We start from the raw sequence: 10,613 nt of genomic DNA, 5'->3' as shown, positions 1-10,613 counted from the left end.
CATGGAATCCAGCCATATAGGTTTTGTACCATTCTGGGGTGCTTTACAAATTACAATAAAAATGCTGAGTATTTTTTGTGTGCATATTTTCCATTGTGTTAATCATTACACCCAGAACTTGCTTAATCATTATTTTATCAGACATGGGCAGATTTTATTACAACAGGGGGAAAACAAGTCCTATTAAATTGTAATATATTACTCCTGTGTTTTTTATGTTTTCCCTTCTTTCAGCATGGTTGTCTAAATGTGTGATCACATACGGCATGAGTGAAGAGAAAAGTAATTTGATATGTTCACACAATCCTGCTATACATCCATTCTGAATATGTTTTTTTTTTTTTTTTACCCAAAATTCAGTAAAGATAGTGCAAATATAAGTGAAATGATGTCCCACATTTCTCAAAATTCAGTCTAATTTTGTGTTTTGTGTGTAGATAGTAGATTTTGTCTTATTTCAGTCCAAATAAATGCCCATCAGTCAAGATTTTGGGAACAAACTAACTAGGGAAAAGGGACTTTGACCTTATATTTAGCCTAATGAAAGAACATATTTATTATATATTAATCCATTGCTATTTACACAAATGTTAACAAGTCTGACACAAGTCAAGACTTCAAAAAGGCCCCACCCTCCCCTACAGCTCCATGAACGATGGACGCAATGCAGATTAGGACCTGCAGGGGGCGGCAGAGGACGCGCAGAGGACGATCTGGCGGCGCCTTTGGTCATTTCACGTTGAGACGCCCGGAGCGCACGCATGTCTTTACATGTCGAGCCTCCATCAAAGTTAATATGAGGTATAAGCGCGGCAGTTATTTGTCTATAACCAACATTAGCTAATACATGTTTGACACATAGACAGAAGAGAATGGAGACAAGCTCAAACTGAGACACGCTTAAAACGAAAATGTACATTTTAAAGGTCTTCAATTTGCGCTATTCGTTTAAATTCCGCTAGAAATCAACACGGAATCTGCAATTAATTAGCTAAAACGAAATGTTGTTTCAAATAAGTGCTCATTTTAAAAAGATTGATTGAATTATAATTACCAATGATTCTTTTTGCGTCAGTTTATTTAAAATACGCCGATTTGAAAATATAAACATATTATTTGTATATGCATTAAATTCTACATTATGCATTGTTGTTGTTGTTATTGCTGCTTGCAGATGTACAATAATGTCAGCATGAACGCCTCATCAAAATGTGTCTTAAATGAATAAAGAAGTGTGGAACAAAAGAGAGGAAAAACACAAAACGCAAAAAAATAATTCATCAGGAAGGATGTTGAAAACAAGGAAAAACACTGCTCTTAATCTCTTATCACAAACGTCCATTTTAAGCGTAATGTACATCGCAAATTGATTGAGTAACACAAATTGCAAAATGAAAGAAGGCATAAGCAAGAAATACAGACAATAAATAAAAGAAGAACGATTAGGGAGAGGGAGGGCGAACAGAGAGGAGGGAAACAATAGAGAATCAAAGCATAATCATATTCCTAAATGAAGAGGGAAATGCTGCGCCGCTCATTTTATTAATCAGACTGTCAATTCCACCCAAGAGGCCAAACCCAAAGGCAATCTGCAACAGACTCGGAGACCAACGCAGGGACGAGCAGCTCGCTCCTCACTCCGCTCTGCCTCTCCACTTGGATATTATTCGTCTGACCGAAGGCCGCCTCCATCATCAAGTGACAGCCCTCTCCTATTTATTAGCTTATAAACCTGTTACAATAAATGATCATTGGGGCGACGTCAGCCGAGCATTTTACCAACGAACAGCAGCCACTTTGATGAATGACACTTTGCTCCTGCGGGGGGGTGCTCGGCTCACTTTGAGCAGTCGCTCGTCGATTGCATTCGGAATCTCTCGTTTCTTGCGTCTTGCTTATAAAAAGGTTTAGAGGCGTTATTTAGAGACAGTCGCTGCGTTGCGTGCGTGTTTAGCTCGGAGACATCTCACCGGTGCGTCAGCCCCCTGGACACGCGCGGCTTAATGATGGAGAGGATAAGAAAAGAGATGATATTGATGGAGAGAGGTCTGCACAGCCCTGTCGCGGGGAAGAGGCTGGCAGACGCGTCTGGAAATTCCGTGCTGGAGGCCCTGGAAAACTCGCAGCACAGTGGACGGCTGAGCCCGAGAGGAACTTCGGCTTCTCTCCATGGAAATCTCGGTGACATCCCAACCAAAGGCAAATTTGAAATTGACAGTCTTTTTGGTACACATCACAACAGTGAAAACTCTTCTTCGGTGGAGATTTCATCGTCAGAAAACAGAAAGAAAATGAGTATCTACTCCGAAGTGTCGCCAGATTCAGATATTAACAGCGATGTGGAGGTGGGTTGCCCCTCGCATCGCTCCCCGAGCCAGCACAAGGAGAACAACAAAGGTAATATTTTATTTTACTCCGGGTTTATTGCGATTGTTTAAAGATTTAGAGCAGTTTGATGTTCGGTTATTACTTATTATTATTAGTATTATTATTAGCATTATTATTACAATTATTATTAAGTTCCTTTTTCCATAATCTAAAATAAAGATAAATTATTATTATTATTTATTATTATTATTATTATTATTATTATTATGTCCCTTTTTCCATAATCTAAAATGTCGATAAAGTATTATTATTATTATTATTATTATTTCGGACTATTAATAAAATATAACATCAATAATAAAACAATGCATTTGCCTCCTAATATGTAATTTTACATCAACCGGTTTAAGGGACATACGTTTCAAGGCCTTACATAATATTTCAGATATGCCGATTTAAATAACATGTTTATATTTACTAATTTATTTTCATCTCATTTGATTCTATTTAAGGTTTTTCCGACAGTAATTCTGGCTCTTCGAACTCCCTCGCGAATATGAACGGAAATTGCACGGGAGGATCAAACAATTCCGACCAAGTGAGAAGGTACCGGACTGCGTTCACCCGAGAACAGATCGGAAGATTAGAAAAGGAGTTTTACAGGGAAAATTATGTTTCGAGACCAAGAAGATGTGAATTAGCCGCGTCGCTAAATCTGCCCGAAACTACGATCAAGGTAGGCAACGACTGTTCTTCATTATTCTGTGTGTGTGTGTGTGTGGGGGGGGGGGGGGGGGTCTGTGCGTGCAAGACAACGATGGCCATATGCCAAAATAACTAATAATTATGGACTCTAGAAAATATTATTGCAATAATATATTTAAATTAAATTCAAATAATTCTGCAATGCAACAAAATCCATTTTTCATTATTATTATATATATAGTTTATAGTTGACCGATGGATGCTAACCGATCAAACCTTTATATGGAGCCAATAGTTCATTTATTTCTACCGCATAAAATAGCGCAAAAAGGAAACGTTAACATGAATATACCTGGTTCCTTTTAATTCTCGTTCCAGGCCATTCGTGATAAATCCCATATTTAAGACAACAACCTTTATGTGAGATGTTAAGGACCGATATCCCTGCACGCTGACGCGCTCTCTCCAACGGGCCCTGCTTTGGCTGATTTTACTGACCACGCTGACGCGCTCTCTCCAACGGGCCCTGCTTTGACTGACTGACGCGCTCTCTCCAACGGGCCCTGCTTTGGCTGATTTTACTGACCACGCTGACGCGCTCTCTCCAACGGGCCTTGCTTTGGCTCTTTGTGCAGGTCTGGTTCCAGAACAGGCGGATGAAGGATAAAAGGCAGCGTCTGGCGATGTCCTGGCCGCATCCGGCAGACCCCAGCTTCTACACGTACATGATGACGCACGCCGCAGCGACAGGAAGTCTGCCTTACCCGTTCCACTCTCACATGCCTCTGCATTACTACCCGCACGTCGGCGTCACGGCGGCAGCAGCGGCCGCGGCCGCCACCAGCGCCGCTTCGTCCCCCTTCGCTACTTCCATTCGGCCTCTCGACACCTTCCGGGCTCTCTCCCACCCCTACTCGCGTCCAGAGCTCCTGTGCGGCTTCAGGCACCCGGGACTCTACCAGTCGCCCGCAGGCTTGAACAGCTCGGCGGCAGCGTCGGCTGCGGCGGCCGCGGCGGCGGCGGCGGCGGCGGTCAGCGCCCCCCCGGCCGCCGGGCCTTGCTCGTGTCTCAGCTGCCACAGCAGCCAGGCGGCCAGCGCGCTGAGCTCCAGGAGCGCCAGCGCGGACTTTACCTGCACAGCCTCGGGCCAAAGATCCGAGAGTGGATTTCTGCCCTATTCTGCAGCCGTTCTCAGTAAAACGTCGGTCCCGTCACCGGACCAGCGAGAAGACGCGTCACTGAACAGATAACTGCCCGACCGTCTCCTCTGGGCCGACTTTAATCACATCTGGGTTCATTTATTAGTATTTATTCAGCACAGTGTTAGACACACACACAAACACACAATCATTCATTTACACAACATTCCATTCAAGCCCCAAATATTTTTTTTAATATGAAAACATAATTAACTAAACGCCGAATTGTTTTCTTAATATTTTCCCCTCGTGTTGTAGAGAAACTTTACAAACTGTGCTGATTTAAATTATGTTGAAAAAATGCACAGTAACTATTCTGTCCCTATTTTCAATGTTCATTTTATATTATTATAATTCTACAAATAACTACTCTGACAAATTCCTACAAATTCCCACAAATTAAACCCAGAAAAATAGAAAAATCCCATTTTGTATTTCTTCTGCTCGAATGTCAAATCGACCAGTTCACCGTGACAAACCCAGCCTGGCCACCTTGACTGCTTTGGTTTGAAGATAGCAACGTAAGGTAATTATGCTATCTAAATGTACAGCATAAGGTCCTGCTCTTCAGCCAGCAGCATATCTTTCTTCACTAGGCCTAATGGACTGTGATTTTGGCTGCAGGAATAGCTTCTCTAACATCCAACCTCAGCTCTATAGGGACGCTCCTAATCAGATAGAAGGTGCATATACTTTTGAATCTCGTCTTTTGTGTCAATTGTTTTGTTAATAATTAGAGGATCATGACAAAAATAGCCAATCATGTACCTAGATGGAGCTCCTTTGAATACAAGAAAGTTCCTCGTTTTGAGACCCGCTGTCAACCCGCGCAGGGAAGTCATTAGATATACAAAAGCCCTGGAACAAAGCGACAGTCCTGGTCCAGAAGGAGAACGTGTGACAGCTGGAGGCTGAAAATATTACTGGGCAGCCTATGAAGAGCCTCTCAAATTGTTGCTACCTGGGAAATAACTCGACACACAATATTTACACGACTGGACCTCATTATATCAAACCCAGTATTTCCATCATCCCTCCTCTTCACGCACACAGTGACGGGACTGAGGAAGGCGAAGGTTCAGATGGCTTTACAATCTGTCTGCGCCTGTAAAGTAGCTGTATGCTATTTAATTCGTTCCTGTTGGGACATCACCAATATGTTAATTATAAAACATGTGAATTGTAAATCGTGAAATACTTTGCAAATATTATGGATCGTTCTACTGATAGTTGAAAACTGAATAAATGATCGCCCTGGAACATGCTTCATAAAATGTGGATGTTAGTCTACTTTTTAAACATTTTTGTAATTTATTTTGTGCGACTTGCAATTTTTTTTAATGTCAAACACTGGATGTCCACGACAATAAGCCCAACAGGCCAGTAAGGCCAGCAAGCTCACCAGTAGACCAAATTCATGATTTGTATTTTGTGCAAAAATCAAGGCAAAATTCTAGAACATTTCTTTCCGGTCCACTGAAAAGAGGCTTTAAGGGCTGATAAACGAGCACTGAAAATAAATGTTGAAAATAGTACTGGCCTTTGTCCTGTAGGGTCTCTGTTATAACGCTATATCACTGTATTTAAAATATCATTGACTGTACGAATTTAAATATTTTATCTTGGAAAAAAAAGTGCAATATGAAATGTAAATCATGTTATTTATTGATCGTGTTTGTTCTTGGAAAATAAATAAAAAAACGTCTTTACACATTTCTGTTTGTTTACATCACCGATTAAGTTAAAATCATACAAAATCGCTATAAAGGTGTGTGAATTGACACGCGCTATTTATTTATCATACACTTTCTAATATTAATTAAAAATAAGTGAAACGCTACAGGGAATATGAGGCCGGGTCATTCCGGTCCTATAATTTACCATTATTATTACATTACCTCTAAATGATACAAGCTGATACTGTCGTTAATTGCATTTGGTTAAATATAGCCTTCACCAGAATGTTATCAAGGGAGTTAAAGAGAAGTTGTTTTTTGGAACGTCCCCATTAAAGGAATTTGATTAGGGCAGCAAATGCAGGCGTGATATATATCAGCATGTTTCCGTGCGCTTTACTAAAGCGAGGGTTGGAACCCATACAAGAAAAGCATTGAGATAGATGGAGGTGCAAAAGGGAAAAGACAGAGGCCAGAAAAAGACTGGCCCGATAACACGATTAGTTTTGTGTCCAATGTTCAGGACTGAAACCAGAATTCATCATCATGCAGGAGACTGTCTGTCACCTTCGCTGAATGGTTTATGACAAGAAAATAAATCTTTGTGTTGTTTAATTTATTTAATATTTTCTTTATTTCGGTGCAAATAGAAAAACCAAATTAAATGTCCACCAGCCAGACAAAATGCAAAGATCGATGATCCCGCCCTACTGTCCAATCAGCCCTATTTAATTGACTGTATTTTAAGGGTAATTGAACTGCTTGTTGTAAATTGAAGATTTTATAGAAACGACATGAAAACTGCATTTAGTGACATTCATCGCATCTTTGACATTGATTATCTGATCAGCGCCGTGTCACGCTAACCTCCAATTCTTCATTACACCCTGTTTATGAGCTGCTGCAGAACAACTTGCTTGTTCCAGAGTGATTGATTGCCTTATTAACGCGTGTTCTTGTAAGTGTGACCGGACTGATTACGATGCATATGTTTAGAATAATGTTTCATTTAGCTGACTGCGAGTAATGCAGGGTGACAGCTGCTGCGGGAGGACAAAAAGCCTAAACTACAGGGAGCACGCGTGGCCAGAACGCATTTAAGGTGGAACCAGAAGACAGCGCAGACGCCCGATCGCTCGATACCAGATGAGGGACTGGCAAGTGAATACTAAAATATAACAAATGTACTGTTTTAAAGAAGGACTGTACATCAACAAATGTGAAATTACTCTCCAACGAAGCTCAGCCCTGTTTTTGAAACATCTGATATCTGATATCTGCTGCGGTACAGTTTTTACAACTGGCATGCCAGCTGTTACATCCAAACATTCAGATCAATCAAATCTCACTGAACACTCGCTTCACACTTTCCCACTCAGGTTAGAATGTTTTTCTTTTTACCTGGAATATTCCCCAAAGACGGTAAAGAAAGCGCAACATGAACTGCAGGCTGATGAGATTCATGCTGCCATTAGGCTTCTAAAGTAGTCCCTGCTCCGTTTGTCTCAAATCATTGCCTCTGTTCAAATGTTACTTTCATATATTACATGGCATTAATTCAACTGTAGCTCATTAAGACAGAATGAAATGGTTAAATTAACTTATCAACTCGTAATGATGATGAATGGGGCATTAATTCAGATACAAGCTGGGCAATTTGCAGTTTTGCGCGTTTTGATGGTTCTCAAATAACATTTAAATAACGGGTCATCCCCTCAATCAATTACACGAGCATGAGTCGGTGCCATGGAAAATCCTTTTTTCATGCATATGTATCGAAACATGTTCTCAATTTTCTTTTGAAAATTGCTTTTATTGGTTGAAAGACTAATTCTTCCAGCGGGCCAAGGCTCTGTTTTAGGTGCGCCTTCTGACGCTGCTATTAAAAACCAATTTTCTTTTTATCTATTACATTTTGCTTTACATTGTAAAAAATATATGTCAGAATATGTTATTTATTTATTTATTCTCCTTCACGAAGAGTTTCTCTCTACATTTAGTTACATTAAAAACATGCATTTGTACCCCCCCAATACTTTCTTTGTAAATATTGCAGGTAGGACAATAGCCAACAATAACAACAACAACAACAACCAAGCTGTCACTTTGAAGGACGTTTAAATTTGACAACAGATTTAAGTAACAACAGACTGAAAAACACCGAGTGACAGTATTGTCATAAATATTAATCAAATTGTGCTCATATGAGGTAAAATTAATTAAAACATCTAAATATAAAAGTATTTTACATAACTGAAATAGTTTCTCATATGTATTTCATTGTTTTCTGAAGACCATGGATGCGCAATGAAATTAATTTTTAATCCATTGTCAGAATTTGTGGTGTGATTTCATCTGATTATATTGATCAGCACTTTTTGGTTCAGCGTCCTTAAATTTTCAGACATTTGCCAGCAAAATAAATAATTTTCATTACATTATTTTGAGTTACGACTTGTCTCTGGTGTAATTTTTTAATGATTCCAGGTCCCAAGAGGATTCTTGTGTCACATTTAATTTTGATTAAGTGTGCAGCTGAAGTGTTACTTTGCAAGGCATATAAAATGTACAGATTATTTCTCCGGGAAAACCCCCTCAAATTGACAATGAATCTTGATCTGTCTAAACTCTAAAGGTTGTTCCACAATGGCCTCAACAAGCAGGACATCCGTGGAGGTTGAAGGGCTCACCTGCAACTCATGTTTTTTATTTCTTTTTCCACAAGAGGCTGTGTAATCTTCGGGGTTGGTCCTTCCTGCTCTCTCACAACGCTTGAGAGAAACTGGGAGAGTGATTCAAAGTGTACATGGTCCTCTTATGCATGTCTGCAGAATACTTTCCTTCATATGAATTATGTCAAATGTCAATGATCTGTAACTGAACACTTTTTGAATGGTAGAAATAGAAACCAGAATACGATAATAACCAGAAAAGCACTCAGAGCGCAGACCTCCTCCAAGCAGCTCACTCCCCTCCTAACTGGATTTACACCGTGCACATGGTGATCTGGATCAGCATCATCAGGTAAAAAGACACAATTTGCATAAAGACACTGCTTTTGATTCGATGTGATACAGCATAGAATGTTTTGTGCGCAGGACAGAATTTGAACTGGGATGATGTCACTTCCTGTTTTGTTCTCGCTTTGGACTGCTTATTACCGATTTATTTCAAAATTTAGCCCACAGTACATTTCCAAAGAGTAAATGACAGTCAGGTAAGGATACAGGAAACACTCTTTTTGGAATTGTCCCTTGTAGGACCAGTAAAGGAATATCTTCTCTTATTTTTGTTTTTCACTCTATATTTCTGAGGAATAATTCCCAAACTAGTCAGATAGCAAATCCATAAATCTAAACCTAGAGCATTTTCCCAGCATGATTTAAATAAACTCAGACAACTCAACAGGAAAATGCAACGTCACCACACGTATGCGAAAGCTATCCAAATTTAATCATACATGAAATATGATTTTGTGTGGAAATTACAAAACACAAACACTGTTGTTATTTGGCGTAGCATTTCTTCACTTATGCATCCATCATCCCATCTTTAAAATAAGACCTATTATGAGACAGGCTGCAGCTGCCGCCAGAACCTGAGCCTACTCTGACAATGTCAGTAAGACATAGAGTTGTAACAGGAAAGATGAACTTACTTTTAAAAACATGTCATATGGTGCATCATTCAGAAACGTAACTTCACATCTTAATGCTAAACATGCATTTGTGGAAGTCCCTATTACTGTTCACCAGAAGCAACCAGCCATTGTGACGCCACAGAACAGTGATGAAAAGAGGATAAGAATTTATCATTTCTTATGCTGGAATACAGCACGTGTAGTGAAACGACATGGAGAACAGCACCAGTTGCCAGTTGACTGAGTCACCAGCCTGCTGGGTTACAGATTGCCATCACCTTTTCTTCAGGTCATTAAAATTGACTTAATCTGTTGAGAACATGAAGTGGATTTATGCCTCTCAGTTTTGGGGACAGTAGAGCTACTGCAGCTGCAGCTTGACCTCAGGCACAGTTTCCCTTGTAGGCTGTGACAGAGATCACCTGACAACTTGGCTCTGGTCATTAGGGGGTTCTGGGAGGAAGCAGACATTAACACACACCTTGTAGAGCCTGGGGATGTATTACTGTACATACATACACTCGATGTAGTATCACTGCACAAAGAAGACTTCATCTAAAACACATTTTAAATCTGTATTCTATTTGCTTGTATGTGTTCCATGTGACTATATGTCGTATCCCAGTGAAGTCAAGCTATAAATACATCTGGTGACTTGCTGAGGGTCACGCCAGGTAGATTCTGTTCCCCCTCTAATCCCACTCGCCCTGTCAGATAAATGCGAGAAGCAGGGTCTGGGTCTCCGGCACAACTTCACCCACTTTCAAGGGGAGTGGGGAATGGGTCGATTTAAAAATAAAAAAGAGAATATATAAAGATATAAAAATAAATCAGCAACTCTGCAGCTGCCACTGTTATTCAAAGTACCGCAGATAAAACAGCAACAACAACAACAACAGATTTAGCTTCGCCTTTCCTCTGGAAGGTTTTATTTTGCTCCGCACTTTTTAAATCTGTGCGTTGCTGGACATTTAAACGCGGCGGGTCCCGCTGACGGACCGTCGTCTTGGGAGGCAGCTGTTGCTTTGTGCTGCGGGCTTTCGGCGGACACGCCCCCCATGTTGT

General features: G+C 40.3%; 1 protein-coding gene across 1 annotated transcript; it reads left to right on the top strand.

The window, feature by feature from the left end:
- Positions 1 to 2,003: 2,003 nt before the first annotated feature.
- evx2 (even-skipped homeobox 2) lies at positions 2,004 to 4,283 on the top strand. Its single transcript, XM_068746684.1, has 3 exons — positions 2,004 to 2,397; positions 2,841 to 3,064; positions 3,669 to 4,283. Exons 1-3 carry the CDS (start codon positions 2,004 to 2,006, stop codon positions 4,281 to 4,283), a joined length of 1,233 nt encoding a protein of 410 aa, XP_068602785.1.
- The last annotated feature ends 6,330 nt before the right edge of the window (positions 4,284 to 10,613 follow it).

Source organism: Brachionichthys hirsutus, chromosome 12 (genome assembly GCF_040956055.1).
Source record: "Brachionichthys hirsutus isolate HB-005 chromosome 12, CSIRO-AGI_Bhir_v1, whole genome shotgun sequence".
Taxonomy (NCBI): Eukaryota; Metazoa; Chordata; class Actinopteri; order Lophiiformes; family Brachionichthyidae; genus Brachionichthys; species Brachionichthys hirsutus.
This window is presented reverse-complemented; position numbering and strand designations above follow the sequence as displayed.

Bases quoted from the DNA above. Each gene is read 5' to 3' on its own strand.
- evx2 (XM_068746684.1), top strand. From the start codon at position 2,004: ATGATGGAGAGGATAAGAAAAGAGATGATATTGATGGAGAGAGGTCTG. The intron at 2,398-2,840 runs GTAATATTTTAT...ATTCTATTTAAG, and splicing joins GCACAAGGAGAACAACAAAG to GTTTTTCCGACAGTAATTCT. The intron at 3,065-3,668 runs GTAGGCAACGAC...CTCTTTGTGCAG, and splicing joins TGCCCGAAACTACGATCAAG to GTCTGGTTCCAGAACAGGCG.